The sequence below is a fragment of the Juglans regia genome, chromosome 3 (genome assembly GCF_001411555.2).
Source record: "Juglans regia cultivar Chandler chromosome 3, Walnut 2.0, whole genome shotgun sequence".
Classification (NCBI taxonomy): domain Eukaryota; kingdom Viridiplantae; phylum Streptophyta; class Magnoliopsida; order Fagales; family Juglandaceae; genus Juglans; species Juglans regia.
Genome location: NC_049903.1, coordinates 34,510,649 through 34,532,935, shown reverse-complemented (window position 1 = coordinate 34,532,935; position 22,287 = coordinate 34,510,649). Strand labels below are relative to the sequence as shown.

The following is a 22,287-nucleotide window of genomic DNA, read 5'->3' as shown; positions in this document are numbered from 1 at the left end:
GACTGGAATTATAACATCATTCCGCAAGTTCAACCCATTGTGCCCACTCCTTAGGCTTGTCTGATACATAGCTCCTCAAATAATTCTCCACCCACTTGTTAACAGCCTCGGTTTGCCCATCTGTTTGAGGATGATAGACAGTATTGAAGGCTAATTGAAAACCCTATAAAGGAAAGAGTTCAGTCCAGAACTTACTTGTAAATGTGAGATCCCTGTCTGATACAATCGAGGTAGGCATCCCATATAATTTAAAAATGTGTTTCAGGAATAGTTGTGCCACCACCTTAGCCTTATAGGGTTGGGTCAAGGGCACAAAATGTGCCTACTTTGTAAACCTGTCAACTGTGACCCATAATGTATTAAACCTCCCTGGGGTTGGTAAGCCTTCCACGAAATTTATGGTAATTTCAGCACATGGTCGAGAGGGTACGGATAGAGGCTGTAAAAGCCCACTGGAAAGGGTATTATCGTACACATCACAAGCCTTAAAAAAAAAATTTTACATCAGTTTTCATACCTTGCCAATGAAACTCCATTTGCAATCTATGAATGGTCTTGTCAAAACCCAAGTGCCCCCCATGGGGTTGCTATGTAACATGCCCAATAGCTTGTTAATAAATGCTTGGTCTGTTGGAATATACACTTGTTTTTGTAAAAAATGATTCCATGTCTAATTACATAGGGGCTGCTCAGGTCATCATTTTGGCATTTCTGTAACAGCTCCTGTGTCACTGGGTCTGCCCCATATAATCATTGAATTTTCGTGACCCAATCCCAACTTAGTAGTGATAGCATAGCCACTCTCACTTCCTCATCCCCTTCTTCTCGAGAAAAGGCATCGGCCACAAAGTTCTCCTTCCCCTTTGTATACTGAATTAGGAAGTCATAACCTATCAACTTGGAAATCCATTTCTACTGCATGTTAATGCCTATTCTTTGATCCAGCAAAAACTTTAGACTTTGGTGGTCTGTTTTGACTACAAAAGTCTGCCCTAACAAATAAGGCCGTCATTTTTTGCACAGCTAAAACTAGTGCAAACAACTCATTTTCATATGTCGACATTGCTAGAGCCCTTCCTTTTAAAGCCTTGCTGAAAAAAGCTATCAGCCTCCCACCTTACATTAACACTGTGCCAATAGCCTCCCCTGAGGCATCACACTCGATAACAAAATGAGACTGAAAATTAGGCAATGCTAGCACAGGTGGCTGTGTAACAACCCTTTTTAAAGCTTCAAAGGCAGATTGGGCCTCCTAACCCCATGTGAAGATGTTCTTTTTTAACAAATCAGTAATCTGAAAGTGATAGCTCCATACCCCCGAATGAATTTATGATAGTACCCCGTCAATCTAAGGAAACCTCTTAGGGCCTTAATGGATTTAGGGATGAGTCAATCCAACAATGCTTTTAATTTTTTTGGATCTGCACATACCCCTTGTCTAGAAATGAGGTATCCCAAATACGACACTCCTTTACAACCAAAACTGCACTTGCTCATTTTAGCATAAAGTTGATTACCCTTGTCAAAAGTGGTTTTTAGATGGCCCAAGTGAGCTGCCTCATCTTTGATGTAAATAAGAATATCATAAAAGAAAACCAAAATGAACTTTCTTAAGTAAGGTTTAAAAACCTGGTTCATTAAGCTCTGAAATGTTGATGGGGCGTTTGTTAGGCCAAATGGCATAACTAGGAACTCGCAGTGTCCCTCATGTGTGCGGAAAATCGTCTTAGGAATGTCTTCTGGTTTTACTCGTATGTGATGTTATTTGCAGATTGTCCACATGCCGGATTGGCCCCCACCGTCATTCGCCCCATCCCTCCCACCCACGACAAAAAATAATCGAAAAACAACAAAACAATCTAAAACCAATCGAAAAACAACAACAAATCCACAAATACATCATCCAACAACAAATCCATGAAGCTACAAACACAGATAACAAAAAATCATCTAAAAAAATCGAAACAATCTGCTCTGGCAAGACCACGACCACAAATGGCCGTGTGTCTCTTCACAAACTCACAACCATTCCTGGCCTCAGACCCACAGCAACGCCATGGCCCTTGGGTGTCTCATAGTCATAAGCTTCAAGAAGAAAAAATGGAGGAAAAGTAGAAAAAGAGAGGAGACAATAACGGAGGGAGACAGAGAAAAGAGGAGAGGATATTTTAGAATGAGATTTAAGATTTGTTTTTTCTTTATATAGTACTCAGCCAAACACCAAAACCTTCAAAACGACGTCGTTTTACTAAAGAAAATAATTTTTTAATATATATATATATATAAACAGACGGGGCTCAATGTGAGCAGGCCAGTGCCTAGTTCAAGCCCTATCCTCGCATGGGTTCTCAAGTGTTGGTGGCCCACACCCCAACATTTGAAAGCTGGTGGGGGCAGGGCCTCGACTGCCCACCCTAGTTGATGGGGGATTTTGAATTTATCCAGAGATGGTTGTCAAATAGCCCGAAGATTATGGAGATGAATGAGCTTAACAATTATAAATATGAGAAGATAAAGGAAAACAAAGGATAATAAATAAGGCATAGATTCATGTCGTTCACCTTTTAATTGACATATTTCATCATTATTTGTATAATTTAGCCTTTAGGTATTGAGTATTGAGTAATGAGTAATGCTAGATATAGATTTAGAGTGTGTAAGTCTCGCGCATCTATTTTAAAAAAAAAAAGTGAGGATTCACCATTAAAATTGATTTTTTTTTTTATGTAGATTTTAGATTTAATCATTTTTTTAAAAGGAAATGCGTGGAGCTTACAAATTTTATAACTGTAAATATCATTTCTAAAAAGAAAATAATTTAACCTCTTAGGTATTTAAAATAAGCTAAGTATATTATAAACTTAAAAAACAAAAAATTCAATTATTAAGAATAATAGTATGTAATAGCCCATTTCAAAGCTATTGATATTGACTTTCCGTTTCATACTGTTGAGCGTAAGAGTATGAAACTCGTGACAAAATAAGAGAGAGAACGTAAATGATAATTCTTACCGCAGGACGCGGTGATTGGGTGGTGTGTTGGCGTGCGCCAAGTTACGAGATTTTTTATAATTTAAGGAGAAGGAATGCTACATAACTTCTCATCTTCTGTATATTATATTTTTAAAAAATTTTAAAATTTTTTAATATTTTTTTAAATTTTTTTTGAGTTTATTCTTTTTAAACTAATTCAATTTTTTATTCATTATTTATATATTAAATATTTGATAAAAAAATAAAAATTAAAAAAAGTATAGTGTGTGGAAGTTGTGTGAATAGTAGAAGGTTATGTAAATTTTTTGTTTAAGAAAAGATGTGCGAGGATAGAAATTCTATAAAAACATGTTATATTATATACTTTTTATTTAATTAATACTTAATTGTTATTTTTATTATTTTATTTAAATACATATATTTAAGTATTAAAAAAATAATAATAACAGTAAGAGTATGGGGATTGAACTAATCAAATACAAATACATTTTCATATTTTGGCTAAGTATTAGTAAAATTCTCTACATTGGACTGGCTAAACTATTAAAACTCAACATATGAGCTGCAGTAAATTAAGCTCCCCAATCATCTTTGGTTAGATACTATTCACTTACCAAAATAATATTTTAATCATTTCTAACAACCATTATATTTTAATCTTATATCAAGTGCGCGGGTTTTGAAGTTTTTGACCCATCATACATTATATATATAAATGTTACTTTTCATACCCTTTCTATTTTGTAATATCTTGCATTTATTTCAAAAATCTATACGTTATTCTAATGTCTATATTATCTAATTATTTTAAAGTCTATATTTTTCATTTCAATTTTGATAAATAGTCTGTTATTTTTTATTTTATTCTATTTCAATTTTCAACAGTATGTAATATATTTTGCCTGAGTTTTATGGCATATGGTGGTTGAATTCAATTTGAAAAAATATATGAAGTGTATTTGTAAAATATTAAAAAATAATAAAAAAATATTATTAAAATATATAAAATTATATTACTATTTTAATTTTAAGGTGTTTAGTCGAATATAGATTAATCTAACTAAAAGTTTTGACTATAACTAAAATTTAAAGTTCTTGTCAAAATTTAAACTTGACAATGACTAGAATGCTCTAACAAATTTTATATTTAAAAGATCAAGAAAATGGAAAAAAGTCCAATACAATTGTTTACACGTATAAATATATAATATATATATAATTTTTATTTTTTTCTGTAAGGGTATTTTTGAGATAAGTTGTCTCGCATCATTTTGACGAGGGGGAAATTTCTACTTTGCAACGCAAAAAACCAGATAACATCTAGTGCAATTCCCCGAAGGAGAAATACCATTATCAACACAGACAGTTCCCCGAAATACTCCCGATTTCTCAAATTAGAAACAGTCGTCCACTTCCTCTAGCTTTCTGGGTCAATCTCAGGTTCTAGGATTTTGATTCGCATTATATAGTCAATCCAAATACCTCATGTTGTAATGATGGATTGATTGGCGCTTCTAATCGATCTCAATCCGAAGGTAAAATGGCTTTCTTTGCTTTTCATCTTTTAGATTTACATATTTTGGCTGTTTTCTTGGATATCTGTTTCTTTTGCTTTTTCGTTTAATATTAAGGTTTTCTTGTAGGGACTATGATAAATTAGATTTTGTCTTCAAGGCGCCAACTTCTTTTCCTTTGTCATCCAGAGGTTCAATTCAATCTCTCTTGTGCAATGTTGGCTATTTACTATGTTTCCTTTCTGGGATTATGAATTAAAATCTTTTTTGATGTTGCTTTTTCTTCTTCATGGTCCACCGATGTACATGATTTTCTGTTTGACGTTTGTTGCAAATTATAGCCCACCTTGTTTTTCAGATACTTAGGAGAGAAGAAATTTCGATGTTTCTATGTTTTATTTCACGATACAAATGCATGGCTGTAGTGTCGGTATACAATCCCTGCATTACAATTTTATCTGGTGAAATTGGCTCCTAAACTAGAATACCCACTTTGAACTTTAAAAAAACTTCTAGTAAAGCTTTTTGGACTATCGAATTTCTTTCTTTCTCCTCTTTCTTCTTTTGTTTTTTTTTTTGGGGGTGGGGGTGGATTAGCGGCCTGTTATGTAATTGTTTTCAATTTACTTATCACAGACATCAATTTTAAGTTCATGGATTTTCTTCGACTTCAATGAACTTTTTGGCATGCTGTATGCATATTCTCTTGTTAAACTAATGGATTGTTTAACTTTCAGGTGCTGCTGGACTTCTTCCATTTAAGTTTAGCAGTTTTGAATTTTAACATGGGACTTTGCTTCGGTAAGGTATGTGTTTTTGAAAGCTCCTGTCAAGTTATTCTACAAAATTTAATGCAAGAAAAAAGAAAGAAAGAAAGAGGAAAGAGGAAGAAGGAAGATCTTCTCCAATATTTTGTCTTCTTATAGTATAAATCATTTTGATGTCAGATTAATTGTTTTCTTGTCTTTCCTTTCTTTCCCTTGATTCAGACCTGCTTTTTTTTTTTGTTAAGTAAATTTAGAATGTGGGAGCCGTAAAATATTGAATTAGTTCATGAAAAGATGTCATCCTGACATCCTTGGTAATGCAAAATGTTGATTATGGAGTCATCTAGCAGAACTGGATTTGTCTCACTGATTTGCACAATTGAGAACTTCAAATTATACCCAGTTGTGTCCATTTGGGTTTTGCATAAGCTCTTTCCTATTATTGTTTTAGATTAGGTAAAGTTTTCAAGTTTAAGGTTTTGAGAATTGGTAGATCCTCTTTTGGGGTGAGTTGCACTGCTAATTTTGTGTTCTGTCGGCTGCATTTAGGTGAAGCCTTCATGTATTGATCCTCAGGGTGCCTATTTAATCACAACATGGAACCTCACTAAGGCAGGGCCCGTCAAACCCTCCCATGAGGAGTAAACATCTCTAAGTAGTAGGATTGGGACAAGCCTGTAGACTAGTGCATGCTAATGAATTACTTAAGAGAAACCTTATACAATCCCAACAATTTCCCATCAACAAGACAATCAACTTAGCGAATATTGTTAGAAAAACCCTGAGTGTGCTTTACAATGCCAATTGAATCTCTGTGTAAGGGAAATCTACCCAAAAACTAATAATACCTCTTGTAGTATCTCAGTCTCAGCTTGAGACTGATGCAGCCAGCTGGTCAAACTTTCTAAAAGAACCCGTTAGTAGGGGTAGTTATGCCAGGCTTAGTAATCAGTCCATGTTTTTGGGACTTGAAATGTAATTAATCTGGTTAACTACCCTTATCAGAGTCTCAATTTCATATCCATGAATTGGGGTGGGTGTTTTAGCGGGGTAGATTATAACGTCCCCCTAAATCCCACATTGTATGTGAGAAGTGTGATTGATATGAATGAGTACGATAAGGTGCATGAGTACCGAGTTTATTGGTTCTTTTCTAAATGGAATTGGGATTTTTAATGATGCCAAAAAGTTCCCATTATAGCATTGATTACTCCTTTCGAAGTATAAAACCAGATGTGACTTGAGCTTTCCTTGGGTCTAGTGTTACACTAGGAGCACTAAATATAAGTTATGCTTATATTCGTTATGTGTTCAAATGAAAATCTGAGAAGAGAGAATATTTTGCCTGCAAAATTGTTCTGTTGCTGGGATTCTTCACTTATCAGCTACTAGGCTTTATTTGCAGTCTCACAGAAGCATCTAATTATTGCAGCATTTTTCTAGCTGCATCAGAACTTTTGAACTTACTTTTGTGAAGCTTAGACCAAACAAACAACTTTTTAAGAAGACTGCAATATGAAAGATTTCAAAACAAAAATTGCAACTCGGAGCAATTTGTATATAAAATTTGCTGGATTTTTTTTTTTTTTTTTTTTTTTTATGAGTAACATTTGATGGATTAATTTTTTTTTATAAGTAACATTTGAGAAGTTGGTTAATGGACATTTAAATATATCTGTGAGATAGCAGGCCATTATATTTATCTACTGTTGTGCACCCCCGGGATTAGTCGGGACACTGTTCATGACACTTAGTGCCAATAAAAAAAATTATATTTATCTACTGCATAGAATAAAACATTGTTTACATAAATAGTCCTGGTGATAATTATGATCCTTCAGAGCCTCATAGTGAGAGTGTCTATTGTATATATTTACTATGTTCTTCATTCTTACCTAAGTCATTATACGTGGAAGTTATGATGTTGATGATGCATGCAGTCTCAAACTGATGAAGATGATTCTGTGAAGAATGTCGAGTTTGCTGGTGGGAATGTGCACCTCATCACCACCACAGAATCTTGGGATCAAAAGTTGGCAGAAGCAAGTAAGGATGGAAAGATTGTAAGTATCCATCAATTTTTATTATTTTTTTTATAGGTAAAGCATCCGTCACTTCTTTTTGTGGCAGGAAGAGCGAACCATGTGGAATGATTTTTGGAGCTTCATTGTCTTTTATGCCATGTCTCTTTGCAGAACTGATTTAAATATTTCCCCATGAGTCACTCATTACTATATTCGTGAATTTGGTGATAATTACAAGATTCTATGACTGGAATCAAGCAATTGGACGTAGGTATCATCTCTACAATGTTCAGTCTATTGCTTCGATCTTGATGAGAAAGGAGTAATGGATATTGGCTACTGAGTGTTGCATAACACTCGTGATTTTCAGTGTAGAGGCCTACCAGTTTAATCCTCACATTAGACATGGAAGTTCCATAGGATGTCTATCCATCAAATAGAATGAAGCTCGTGTCGTGCTTAATTAACAAAAGGTCTTTAAATAATCTTAGTTAGGATGCCCTGCCAGTGATTTTAACACATGCTCTTATGAAAACTGTTTTTTTTTATAGGTATATGCTCTTATGAAAACTTTTTTTTTTTTTTTCTATCCATGGGTGTCCGGGCCAGCTTGCGCGCCCCTCGACTAGTCCCATGGGGCCCTGAACTTCACGAGTTTAAAACTAGATATGCCCCTTCATGCTGGGTATATCTTCATTTCTTATCTTTCATTCCTGACATTCTCTTATTTTAAGCATCAAGTTGTCAACAAGATCATGCCACTGATTTGGCACCTTTGTAAAACATTTCAGTGATAGTCTTTCGAGATAAGACTTGCATTGAACACACTAGTCAAATGGTTCACTTTGGGAGTTGCTGATTTAGCTAATCTTCCATCTTGCCACTTCTGATATCCGATTAGGTTGGTTTTGAATGTTAGCATTCAGAGTAATGTGCATGCACACATGCTCTTATATAAACTTGTTTTTTTCCTTTTCTTTTGGTTTAGATGATTTGGTTTTAAACGTTTCAGCAAAGTTTACCTGTAAAAAAAACGTGTATATATATATATATTGATAAAACTATTAAAGTTGGAAAAGCAAAAGTAGACATGAACTAGACGATTTGGTTTCTCTCCGTACACTTTTTCGCCCTCCTCTGTTTTTTCTCATGCACGTTTGAAAAATATCACGCTGGTTGGTTTTTTTCTTCGTCGATAGTTTCTGTTAATGGTGAAATAAATCTTGTGGTGTTAACTGCTTCATTTCAATATGGGTTATCCCATAGAAGTGGTTATTGAATCCAAAAGATTTATTCTGTCAAAAGGGGGTGGTGGATCAGTCCAAGTCACCGAGAGAAGCTGGAAGATGGATCATACAGTGATTCTGGGAGCATCATCAACGCATTGGCTGAGGAAGGTGTTAGAAGAAAGTTTAAGAGAGGGGAAGAAGGAGGTGTATTCAGCAACTAGAGATGGTTACTGCAGTCTTATTGCCCAACGATGCGCAAATCATAGAGGAAGATATCTTGAAGTGTCTGAATATAACCAGGGGGGGAGGAGAAATGTATTGTGCATTCCAGAAGGAAATAATGGGTGGGGTTGGAGGAAAATGCGGGAGGCTTTGTTTGAAAGTGGTAGAGAGGTCCCTGTCAAGGGAGGAGCTCAGGTGAACAATGGGAAGGAGGCGGTGAAGTTTCAGTCACGGACGTATAAGGAGGCCTTATCTTCGTCGTTGCCGAAAGCTAGGAGGAAACAGGAAGATGGAGGGACATTCTCTGACAGGAGACAAAGGGAGTGGAGTCGAGACGCAATCCCGAACCATACCCATGGCAGGAGATCCGCGGCGTGTCAGGAGGCGTGGGAAGTGCGAAGGCTACTGATGGAGATGCAAGGCCAGCTACGGTATCTGCAGAGAGATATGGCTGATATCGTGTATTTCGTTGAGGGGCTAAAGAAAAAAGAAGGCACGAAAACATTAAGAAGAAACGTGGGGCGGGTTGGAGATATGGGTGAAGGGGCTGGGCCTAGTAAAACCCGAAATGAGGCCCACCAAAGTAAACAAAAGGGGCGGGCTGTTTGGAGGAAACTAAATGGGCAGACTCGGCCCAAGTTCCAGCGAGGCCCGGCTTTCTCAATAGGGGCTGGGCCTTCCCAGCCGGTCCAGCCCAAGTATCAATCGGGTGGGCAAGGATCCGAGTGTGAAGATCCTGCCCAGAAACGCGAGAATCACAGCGGCGCGACACCCAGCCTCGGCTTCGTGCCGGAAAGCCTACCGATGGCGGAGGTAGCACAGAAACCGCCGACGACAGCTGTAGAGATCGCCGATGAGGCCACCGACGAGGCGTCACAGGTGTTCTGTGCACAGAAGGAGCTCGAAATCCGGGAAAATGCGACCCAGTTTTTACCGACTTCTATGGAAGGCACGGGGGTGGATTCGGCGAAGTTATCTGTCAGACCCTTAGAGGTTTTTGAGTTGGAGGTTGGGGATGAGGAGTCCGAGGATTTCATGCACTCGGTGGAGGATGATTTAGTCCTCTCTTAGTCGTGTGATCAGTTGGGTTTAGAGGAATTTTCTGTGGGGGAGGATTTTCAGAATTTCCAGAGTAGCAATCCTATCCCATTGAACTATTGTTTTCCAAATTAAGCTTCAGACTGGGTATTACATAAGGTGAAAGAGATTCAACATTTTGTGGGAATTAATTGCGAGGGGTATGAAGAGCAGTTCATAGCATTGTTAACTGCTATGGAAGCTGGGAATCAACATAAAAGGAAGGGGGACTTGAAGCAGAATCGGGAGCTCAAAAGGTTGATGTGGTCGATGAATTCGGAGGGTAGTCCTAGTAGGAGTAGGGTAAAAGGGAAGGGGCCGTATGTTCATAAATGAAGCCAAAAATTGTGTCTTGGAATGTCCGCGGTCTTAATGAGGTAGAAAAGCGTACTCGAATTCGACACTTACTTCGTGAGTGGAAAGCAGACATCGTTTGTTTACAAGAAACGAAGTTGAAGTTAGTCAATAGGAGGATTGTGAGGAGTATATGGAGTAATAATTATGTAGATTGGGTGTATTTGGCTTCTTCAGGGGCATCGGGAGGAGTAATAGTGTTATGGGATAGGCGGGTGGTAGAGAAAGTAGAGGATTACATAGGAAAATATATGGTAGCGTGCTCTTTTAGAAGTGTGGCTGATGGTTTCTTGTGGGCTTTTGCAGGGGTTTATGGGCCCAATTTAGACGTGGATAGAAGATTATTGTGGGATGAGCTTGCTGGGGTTCATTGCTGGTGGGAACTCCCTTGGTGTATTGGGGGTGATTTTAATGTTGCTCGATTCCAAAGTGAAAGTTTTGGAAATAGAAGATTGAGGCCAGCAAACTTGGAGTTCTCAAAGTGCATCTTCGACCTGAATCTGATAGATCTACCACTAGCAGGGGGCCTTGCTACATGGTCTAATAATCATACATGGACTCGATTGGATCGTTTCCTGATTTCACCTGAGTGGGAAAGACAGTATCCGGACGTATGGCAAAAGCGGTTGGGCCGGTTAACCTCGGATCATTGGCCTATCTTACTGGATTGTGGAGGTATTCAGAGTAGTAGACGGTATTTTAAGTTTGAGAATATGTGGTTGAAATCAGAAGGTTTTGTGGAGAGGGTAAAACAGTGGTGGATTTCTTATCAGTTTGAGGGTACACCCAGCTTTATTTTTGCAAATAAGCTGAAAGTTTTAAAAAGAGATCTAAGAATATGGAATAAACAGTCTTTCGGTAATGTGGAGGAGAACAAAAATACCAAGTAGATGGAATTACAAGTGTTAGAAAGACTACAGGAGGGGAGGCCTCTTACTGAAGAAGAACAAGCACAGAAAACTTTGTTGGGCGCAGATCTTGAGAGGTTAATATTGCAGGAGGAAATGTCTTGGCGCCAAAAGTCAAGAGCATTATGGTTAAAGGAAGGGGATCGGAGCACGAGGTTTTTTCATAGTATTGCAAACTAGCACAGAAGAAACAATAACATTGAGGTGTTGAAAATTGAGGGGGTGGAGTGTAGAGAATAAGAGGTTATCAAAGAACATGTGGTTGATTTTTTTGAAAAGATACTTACTGAACATGAGGGGTGGAGGCCTACTCTTGATGGGTTGGTGTTTAACATTATTGAACCAGGGGATGTGGTTAGGATGGAGAGGGCTTTTGATGAGGAAGAGGTTCTTAATGTAGTAAGAAAAATGGTAAAAGACAAGGCTTCCGAACCGGATGGTTTCTCTATGGGTTTCTTCCAAGAATGCTGGGAGGTGATTAAAGAAGATCTTCTGAAGGTGTTTCAGGAGTTGTTCTCGTTTGAAAAATTTGAGAAAAGTCTTAATTCCACGTTCCTTGCATTGATTCCTAAAAAGGCCGGGGCTATTGAGATCTCGGATTTTCGGCCTATCAGCTTAGTGAATGGAGTATACAAGATTATCTCAAAAGTGCTTGTAAATCGCTTAAGTGAGGTTCTGGGAAAAATTGTGACTAAGCCTCAAAATGCCTTTGTTAAAGGAAGACAGATCCTCGATGCGGTTCTAATTGCCAATGAATGTTTAGATAGCAGATTGAAGGAGGGAAACTCAGGTATTATGTGCAAGTTGGATATGGAAAAGGCGTATGACCATGTTAATTGGGACTTCCTCATACATCTATTGGGTAGGTGCGGTTTTGGTGAAAGGTGGAGGTCATGGATTAGGTGGTGTATCTCTACGGTACGGTTTTCTGTGTTGATTAATGGTAACCCTAAGGGATTCTTTCAGAGTTCTCGTGGTCTGAGGCAAGGGGATCCGTTATCTCCTTTACTTTTTGTTATTGTGATGGAGGCACTAAACAGGATGATCTCGGCCTTGTCGGCTAATGGTTTTGTTAGGGGTTTCCAAATTGGTTCTCCAACCAGGGACATTACTACCATTTCCCACTTGTTGTTTGCAGATGATACGCTTATTATGTGCGAAGCTGATCGGGACCAGGTGTGGGCTGTAAAGGCGTGTCTACTGTGTTTTGAAGCAGTGTCTGGTCTAAAAGTGAACTATGATAAATCTGAGATGGTACCGATTGGAGAGGTTCAGAATATTAGGGAGTTGGCTAACACGTTGGGTTGTAAGATAAAGTCTCTTCCTTTGACTTACCTGGGATTACCTTTGGGTATAGCTCCGAGGGCACGCTCGATTTGGGACACAGTAATTGAAAAAATAGAAAGGAAACTGGCAGGGTGGAAGAGAATGTACTTGACAAAAGGGGGTCGGATTACTTTGATTAAAAGCACACTTTCTAATCTACCTACTTATTTCTTATCTTTATTCCCTATTCCGGCAAGTGTGGCGAGTCGTCTTGAGAAGTTACAGAGAGATTTTCTGTGGGGTGGAATGGGAGACGAGTTTAAATTTCATCTGGTCAAATGGGAGAAGGTTTGCCATCCTATCTCCAATGGCGGTTTGGGTATCAGAAATATGCGGCTGTTTAATCAGGCGTTACTTGGTAAATGGCTGTGGAGATATACCAAAGAGCCAGAAGCCCTATGGAGAATTGTGATAGAAAATAAATATGGTGATTTAAGGGAAGGTTGGTGTACTAGAGAAGTTAGAGGGGCACAAGGAAGGGGGCTATGGAAGTATATTAGAAAAGGGTGGGAGGTTTTTTATCGACACACAAGATTTCAAGTGGGGTCAGGTGCCACGATCAGATTTTGGAAGGATACATGGTGTGGTAACAGTGCCCTCCAAGAGTTGTTTCCTATTCTCTTCCAGATAGCAAGTGCCAAAGAAGCTACAGTGGCGGAGGTTATGGGAATCTCAGAAAGGGGTATCCACTGGAATATCAATTTCAACCGGGCGGCACAGGATTGGGAGATGGAGATTTTCGCAGAATTTTATAGTTATCTATACTCTTTTAATCCTAATACCCAGCATGAGGATAACCTCTGGTGGATTCCTGCAGGAAAAGGGGTTTTCACTGTTCGTTCCTATTATAAGGTCCTTACACAAGCGCCAGGGGCATAGTTTCCCTGGAAAAGGCTCTGGCGACACAAGGCCCCTCCAAAAGCTTCTTTCTTTGTGTGGACAGCGGCATTAGGCAAGATTCTTACTACAGATAATATGAGAAAGAAGAGGATAATTATCGTAGACTGGTGTTGTATGTGTAAAGGAGGAGGTGAGGCGGTAAATCATTTACTCTTGCATTGTGAGGTAGCTAGGACGCTCTGGAATGAGGTATTTCAAAGGATGGATCTCGCTTGGGTTATGCCGGAATCCGTGGTGGATATATTGGCGTGTTGGACATTTATTCGAGGTGTGCATCAAATCAAAGAGATTTGGAAGATGATTCTTATTTGTATCATGTAGTGCCTGTGGCAAGAGCGAAATGAGAGGACGTTTGAAGACAATGAGAGATCGATGGAAGAACTAAAAATTTTCTTTTTTAGGACTCTTTGTACTTGGGCCATTGCTGTGGACTTTAATGGCATGGAACTTCATGATTTCCTAGTTTCTAACGTGCCTTTGTAAATAGGGCATACATTTTTGTAACTGGCAGTTGTTGCCTTTTTGTTAATAATACTTATCTTACTTATCAAAAAAAATATATTGATAAAACTATTTTTGACTTAGATAAATTGACTCTAAGACCAGAAACAACTTCAAAACATAACAAGAGGACTCTCAAAGATCGAAGATGATCTTGATTAGGCTCATTGGAAATTAGGGAATCATCAGCAAAAAGGAGATGAGAGACCTTTAGGCTACCAAGAGAGTCCCCACGCACCAAAAAACCCGACAAGAAGCTCCCATCAATAGTCGCTTTAATCATTCCACTCAAAGCATCCATGACAGGAATAAAGAAAAAAGGAGACAAGGGATCCCCTTGCCTCAAACCTCAAGAACTATTAAAGAAACCAGCCGGAGAACCATTCACCAAAATCGAAAGTCTGACCATCGAAGTGCAATGTCTGATCCATACACCATTTCTCTCCAAAACCGTATCTCCCAAGTAAATCCAAAAGAAACTCCGAATGAACATGATCGAAAGCCTTTTCCATGTCCAACTTAACAAGAATGCCAGGGACTCCCTCTATGACTGGACTATCTAAACATTCATTAGCAATTAATACTGAGTCAAGGATTTGTCTACCCCACAAATGCATTATGAGATTTCAAAATAATCTTCTCCACCACCACACTCGAACGGTTGGCAAGAACCTTCGAAATTATCTTGTAGACCCCGTTGACCAAATTGATGGGACGGAAATTCTCCACAGCCCCCACCTTTTTAGGGATAAGGGCAATACAAGTGGCATTAAGGCTTTTCTCAAATTTCATGTACGCATGAAACTCAATAAAAACTTTCATAACATCCTCTCTCACAACATCCCAACAATTTTGGAAGAACACCATAGAAAAACCGTTCGGACCTGGGGCTTTGTCCCTCTCCATTCCTTTAACCACATAAAGTACCTCCTCTTCATCAAATGTTCTCTCCAACCACTCCACACAATGCTGGTCAATATGCCCAAAATCCAGCCCATTAGCTTTTTAGAATGTAACTTGGTGTCTCTTTTGTATACTTCATGTGTACATAGGCTTTGCGTAGTGTTGTTTGATCAATGAAATTTCTTACTTATCAAAAAAAAGTATTCCTCCTGAAAAAGCTTCTCATAAAAGTTAATAATATGACCCTTAATAGTCATAGGATCCGAAAGAATACTATCACCTGATTGAAGAACCTCAATAGCATTGTTTCTATGTTGGGAGTTAGTCATACGATGGAAAAAGTTAGTGCACTTGTCGCTTCCTTCAGCCAAAGAGCTCGTGATTTTTGCCTCCAAGAGATCTCCTCCGAGTGAGATCTTTTCTAATTCAGCAACCACCTCGCCCTTTACATCCTATTCTCCTCCGAAAATACTCCCAGCACCTCGCTATCCTCCAATGATTGCAACTGATGAAAGAGAAGCTTCCTCTGATTATCCACATTCCCAAATACTTCCACATTCCATTTCTTCAAGTCTTTCTTGCAGGCTTTAAGTTTTCCAGCCTGAACAAAACTTGGAGAACCAGAAAAATGATACGACGACCACCAAATCCTCACCCTATCCACAAAACCCTCATCCTTCAACCACATAGTTTCAAATTTAAAATATCTGTGCCCTCCACTAATGCCCCCACAATCCAAAAAAAATGGGAAAATGATCTTAACATAATCTTGGAAGCCTTTTCTGACATAAATCAGGAAAATGAAACTCCCAAGAAGTGGAAACCAAGAATCTGTTAAGCCTAGACCATGGCCTCCTGTTGGACCACGTAAAATCCCCTCCAATCATAGGTAAATTAATAAGATCCAGCTCAAATATGAGATCTGAAAAATCAGCCATCGCTGGAGAGAAATAAGATTGTCCCAAGTGATCACTAGGAAATTGAATAGTGTTGAAGTCCCCTCCAAAACGCCAAGGAAAATCCCAACAATCACAAAGTCCCACCATCTTATCCCACAAAAGATTCCTACTACCATCCAAATTTGGGCCATATACACCTGCAAAAGCCCACTCAAAACCATCCTCCACATTCTTGAAATGACAAGCCATAGAAAAATCCCCCACAAGTTCTTCTACCAATTCCACAGCCCTCCTATCCCACATAACTACAATACCGTCCGAAGTCCCTTTGGAGACCAAAGCAGCCCAACCCACATAAGGACAACTCCACAAGCTATGAATGAGATTTTGATCAACAAACTTCAATTTAGTTTCTTGAAAACAGATTACATCCGCCTTCCATTTTCGAATTAAGTTCTTCACCCGGAGATGCTTACAAAAGTTATTCAACCCCTGAACATTCCATGAAATGATTTTAGGGTTCATGAGAAGCTAAAAGCTGCCCTCAACTCAACTTTGCATCTGTGCGCACTCCCTTCACTAACATCATAGTTGATGGAACAAGATAATCTCTTCAATTCCCTTTCCTTTTTAGAGGCTGATCTAGCCAAAGATTGTTGACCCACTTCAATGGCTATGAGGAGAGCTTTGAACTGTTCTTCAGATCCTTCACAAGAAATCCCCACACATTCCTTGATTTCATCAACCTTTCTAATCACCCAATCAGAAGAAATTTTCATCCATTCTAACCCAGGAGGAATGGAACATAGAGGCTCAGGATCTGCATCTAACTCATCCAGCCCTTCTGGCCCACGAAGGGCAATAAATGGAATCTTCAGCATCACTAATTACCATCTGCAGGTCAGAATGATCTGACTGGGAACTGAGAACCCCAGAAACAAACTTCACAGGAGACCCACGAGCTGTATCCATCATTTATACACTACACTCCCCTCAACATCCTCCGCCTCCACATCCTTTCCAGTATCACAAAGGGACTGCTGAGAAGAGGTAGAAGGAGAATCCAACCCCTCTATGAGTTTTAGGGCTGGGCAAAAACTCCGTAACTCCGACTCTATCCGACACCCACTCTGACTCCATCAAAGTCTGAAAAATCGGAGTTCGGAGTAAAAAATAGTCGGAATTTGGAGTTGGGAGTGAAAAACAGTCGGAGTTTAGAATTCAGAGTTGAATTGATAAAAACATGAAATCACTGGATTGCAATATCAGCCACTCATTCAAAGGTTTAGGATAGTTTCTGAAAGTTTATATTTTAATGGGTTTGAGCTGTCAGAATCTCTTGTAATGGGTTTTCTTGTAATGAGTTCTTCATGTGGAGCTGTCATAATCTCTTTTCAAATATCCGAAGTTTTAACACCTCATTCTCTTTTCAAATATCCCAAGTTCCAACGCCACAATTCTAAAAGAAATCCTAGAAACGGCCATTTCTCTTCTTTCTTTTTTTCTCATATTTGAATCTCAAGCATCTTGACAACTCAAAGCTTCTCTAAAACTCAAAAGTTAATGACCGTAGTGAGCTGCATAAAGAGGCGAGAAAACAACAATGCTGAGGTTCCTTAGGATGGGTTTCTCTATTTCGAAGCCGAGCTAGCGACCGGTGTTGTTCTTGATTTGTTTTTAAGGTTTGGATGCCTTCTGTTTTGTTAATCGTGATTTGTATGCTCCACACTTTGCTCACATCGCTTTCCTACTTTAAACCTATAAAAATTCTAGAGATCTTATAGTAAAATGGCCAATTCCGAATGGGCTCTGACCTCCGACTCCGACTCCAGCAACTCCGATTCGGAATCGGAGTTGGAGTCGGAACTTGAAACGGCCTCCGACCCAAGTTGGAGTTGGAGGTTGGAGATCACAATTCCGACTCTGTCAAAGTCGGAGCCTAGCCCTAATGAGTTTATTCACACAAGAAATGGCATCCCAAGCCTTGGGAGAAGCTTCCTGAACTTTATTGAAGAAAATCCCGGTTGCCGAAATGCCCTCAGAGGAGTCGCTGGAGTCCGTTAGTCCTTTCTGCGACGGCTGCAGGGGCGCTGGATTGGCCGTCGCCTTGGGCTGTGTTGCGACCACTTCCTGGCTCTTGGGCCATAAAGGGCTTGGGTTTTTAGCCTGGACATCCTTGCGATCAGCCACTGCGTTTGGCCCATGAGAAGAGCCGACCAACTGAGACCTGCTATTATTCCTGTTGCCAGAGCAGCCCAGTACGTTGCGACTCAAGCCCATGAGAAGCTCCAAGCCCAAGTCCACTTTCTTCAGTAAATTATCAGAATAATCCTTCAGCCGCAGCAACTCAGTCCAAATATCCCAGAGCGACCTTTCAACTACTCTGACCGTCTACAACACATTGGGAGACCAACCGTCACCTCCACCAATGGTGTAACGTGACCGGAAATCACCAGACTTACTAACCATTTCATTCAAAACTACCCTCAGGGGACCTTTGACCCTGACGACGCCATCCCTGACACCATGTTTCGAAGTAGACGGGGCTGTCACCGGCTTCAGCAAAGCCGGCATGTAAGATCCTTCATGAGGAGAGGTGACCCTTCTATGAGAAGAATCCTCATTAACATCATCCCCTTTTCTGTCCAGGGATACTCCACTACGACTGGCCCCAATTCTGTTTTTACTAGAGGAAACAGAGGAATGAATTCTGGCCATAAGCCGTATTTTTTCTACGAAGCCAGCCCATCCTCTCCTTTTCCTTCCTTCTGGAATAACAATCATGCCCTTCCCTGCACCATTGCCAAGCCCACAAATCTTCCATATGCGTTGGAACATCACTGAATCAATAAAACACGATTTCCCTCCCTCTTTGTCCTATAAAACCTTTCATCTCCAATATCCCTCGTACATTCATCCACCATCTCAGCCACCCAAGTCACCATCCCCCCGTTGAGGTAAGAAAGAAACTTCGACAGTTTCCTGCTTTTTTCAGTGATTTGATAAAGATTAACACCCTTCCTGAAGAAGACAAACGATTTGGCTTCCACCAATAATCTGAATGCGTTACTCATCCCGCCAATAACCTCAAGACCCCAGGAAGAAGGAATGAAAAGAAAGGATAATGGAAAAAACCAGAAACGAGAATGGGAAAAAAGAGAGGACAGAGAGCAGTCAACAAAGTAAGAGGGAACATGGCCTTAGATTTCTGAATGGATCCTAGAGAGTGGTCCACTGCTCGACTATTATCTTGTTAATTTGGTGCTAGATTTTAGGTTGGTTTGTAGTGGACATCTTTTCAGGTAATTCAGATATAAATATTGGTAAGTTGTGGTGAACATATACTTTGATGTATGCGATCAGAAAGGAAGCTACCAGCTTGTCAAGAAAAGGTTTCAAATGTTTAGGTTTTTTATTCTTTTTTAAGACCTGCATTTGATGTACTGTATATCATTGACTACATATCTTTTTTGTTTTGTTTTGTAATTTGGGCAAAATACCATATTAGATAATTTTGTGTTTGAATTGTTTTGGGTTAAATTGTGAGGTTTTTGTTAATTGGATACTTGTATAGTTGATTGATTAGTTAGTTTTTATGGGCCACCTTATTTTTTAGAGAAATCTCAATATGGACTTTCAAAGTTAAATTTAATAATGACCGAGAGCAAGTGGACTTGAAATTAATGACTCTTTTGTTTGGTACATTAAAAAAATAAGAAAAAGGTTTAATTACTTGATGGGCATCTCGTAGCCAAAATTGTAGCAAAAACAGAAGGCCAGAATTCTATTCATTTGTTCCGTCGGTTTGGGTCGGGAAACAAACTGGTATTGTTCCGTTCGGGTTAATACTGATCTTTCAGGTAGGGTTGCACCCCTATCAAAGATGCACATGTTCTATCTGCATCTTTCTGAAATTCAAACACTTGTTGCAGTTTCCTTCCCAAAGCTTTGATCTCTCTCTCTCTCTCTCTCTCTCTCTCTCTCTGATGCTGAAATTATTCTTTCATATGCTTGCACTTAATATTTAGGCTCACTTGATTTGCTACTTTTCTGGGGAAGTTTGCTTTGATTTGCTTTGCAACTGTTCTTTTATGGGTTTTTTTTTTTTTTTTTCAATTTAAATTTGATTGAATGTATATGTTCAACAGGTAATTGCAAACTTCAGTGCAACATGGTGTGGTCCTTGTAAGATGGTTACGCCATTTTACCGTGAATTATCTGAGAAATACCCATCCATCATGTTCTTATTGATCGATGTGGAAGAACTAACGGTAAGTAATGACATTTTGTTGCTGTATACTTAGAAGAATATCTAGTGCCAATTAAGATGGAGCTTCCTCTTGGTATAATAGCCTTAGTTCTGGACATAAAACGTGACAATCTAGCCTACGGCCGTAACTATACCACATGACATTTTTTAAATCAACAAATCTGTTATTAAAAAGATAGAAAACAAGCATCCAAGAAATAGTGGTAAGACGATTATTTCAACTGTTTGGTAGAATGCTTTTAACTGGGTGTTTTTATCCTAGATTACGCCAATTATATTCTCGCTGAGTGTCGCAGGAATTTAGTGCTTCGTGGGATATCAAAGCCACTCCAACATTCTTCTTTCTCAGAGATGGACAGCAAGTTGACAAGCTTGTAGGAGCCAACAAGCCAGAGCTACAGAAGAGGATAACTGCAATTGTAGATTCAACTTCCCAACTTCAGAATTGAGTGCTTTGCTTGTTTGTGTCTAGTGAGGGGCTACTTGCCTGTTATTCTATACCCTTTTGTTGCCAGCATGGATGCTTGTCTGTGGGTTTTTTATTTTTATTTTTGTTGGTTTGGTTTTTTTTTTCCCGTCTACCTTGCTGCGTGTAAATAAGACTGTTAGATTATGAGTATCGTTAATTTTGTAACTTGGCTCTTTTGGGCTGAAATTCTTGGGTTCTAAACCTTTGAATCAGATGGACTCTGTTTTCCCAAAAGAATTTGATGTAGAAGAGCACTGGTGGACCCCAATTTGTAAATCGCTTTCAAAGAGCTAAAGCTCACGAAAAATGCTACTCACAACCGGTGTGCACAACCGACTAACACAATTGGATCCCACCGTCTTATTTTCCTTTTCTTCCTTCGTCTTTTGGTCTTTCTCTCCCCTTTCATTTTTCCATCTTCTCAAACAACTCTATTTTCTTTTATACTCAACTGTAAGCATTCTATTACAGTATTACTCATGAGAAAAATCTAATAGACGAGAACGAAACAAAAGAACAAAGAAAGATCAAGATGATGCGGCGGCAGCACTTACCTAAGGAAAACTAAGAGACAGCAGCATCGTGAAGAGGTTGCGACGGAAATTTGGGTGGCTGAGGTGTATACACCGGCAGATGGGCGGCTGAGCATAGAGAGAAAAAGAGTGATGAGAGAGAGGGAGATAATGTGAGAGAAAGAGAGAGACACAGGGATAGTGAGATTAATGCGAGGGAGAGAGAACAGCTTACGGTAGTCGGGACAATGGTTAGCGGCTTCCATCGTTGTTGGCATTTGGCCTTGATCTGAGGAGCACGAACGGGGGCCCATGCGGTTGAGGTGTGGAGGAAACGGGGATGTTGGCGTGGACGACTGCTCTGTTTTTGGGTGGGAAAAACAGAGTTGTGTGAGGCTTTGCTACGAGTAAGAATGGGGTGGTTCGCAGTGGTGATCTGGGGTTCTGGTGGTGGTGTGCCGGAGTAGCAGTGATGCGGGACCAAACGTAGGGCTGAGGCCGTGGTTGTGGGGAGTCGTGAGGGTGTAGCTTCGTGGGGTTTTGCGGCTGGACAACTCCACAGTGGGGTTATTTTTGGTGGTTGGCAAGGTGGGGCTTGGGCTTTGGTGTTTCCTGGATGTGGAGATGTGGGTGGCTGAGGTTCCGTGCGAGGACGGTGGTCTGAATGGTGAAACAATGACTTTTTTGCTCTGTTTTTGGATGGTTAAAACAGATGAGTATGGGGCTTGTTGTGTGAGTTGAAAATGTGGAGGAAGAATGGGCTACAGGGGTGTAACCCGTGGCACAAGTTGGCTTTCGGCTTGAAGAGGGTGGTGAAACTATACTTGAATATCGGATATGGTGGTGCAGCCTGTGGAAGGTTGCAGTGTGGATATACACGATTTGTGATTCCGTGGTGGAGAGGATGCACGGGAGTTGTTTTTTTCCTCTCGGTTTGTTCCGATACGTGGCTGGCAGAGTTGCAGTAGCTTGGGTTGGTGATTTATGTGAGGTGGGGTGGGATATATGTGTATTTGTTGATATAAAAATGGAGAACAGAGAGGGATAGAAGGGCGGCATTCACATGAAGGTGGAATCGTGCATGTGGGGTGCACGTAGTGGAAAAAAAAGGGCCAGCACATGGTAGTGGAAAATTTCGTGAATGTCGGCATGTATATGGGTTCTGAAATGGATTTCGTCTAAGGTTGAGGTCAAAGAGCTATTTGAGAGGTGGTGTTGCTGCGTTTTGTCCGTCTGTACCACAAGAGTAAAGGCTTGGCTGAAGCATGATTTGCGGTTTTTAAGTTTGAAGAACCTCTTATTTTCATTTTTAGTTTTATGTAATGTTTAAACCTCCATGACGGAAGTATGAATTTTTTTGCTTCAAATGTTTTAAGATCATGAGTAATAGAAGATGCATTCTACCATTTGAGGATTGT

The 22,287-nt window shown here is 39.7% G+C and overlaps 1 protein-coding gene across 2 annotated transcripts; it reads left to right on the top strand.

The window, feature by feature from the left end:
• The first annotated feature begins 4,236 nt into the window (after positions 1-4,236).
• On the top strand, positions 4,237-20,591 carry LOC108986279 (thioredoxin H-type). Of its 2 annotated transcripts, XM_018958850.2 has the most exons (6): positions 4,237-4,529; positions 4,638-4,699; positions 5,246-5,314; positions 7,216-7,338; positions 19,767-19,889; positions 20,185-20,591. In XM_018958850.2, exons 3-6 carry the CDS (start codon positions 5,294-5,296, stop codon positions 20,335-20,337), a joined length of 420 nt encoding a protein of 139 aa, XP_018814395.1. In that variant the 5' UTR covers positions 4,237-4,529; positions 4,638-4,699; positions 5,246-5,293; the 3' UTR covers positions 20,338-20,591. The 2 variants fall into 2 exon arrangements, with proteins under 2 accessions (XP_018814395.1, XP_018814397.1); XM_018958852.2 differs by lacking the exon at positions 4,638-4,699 and having other exon boundaries at positions 4,274-4,529.
• Positions 20,592-22,287: the final 1,696 nt, after the last annotated feature.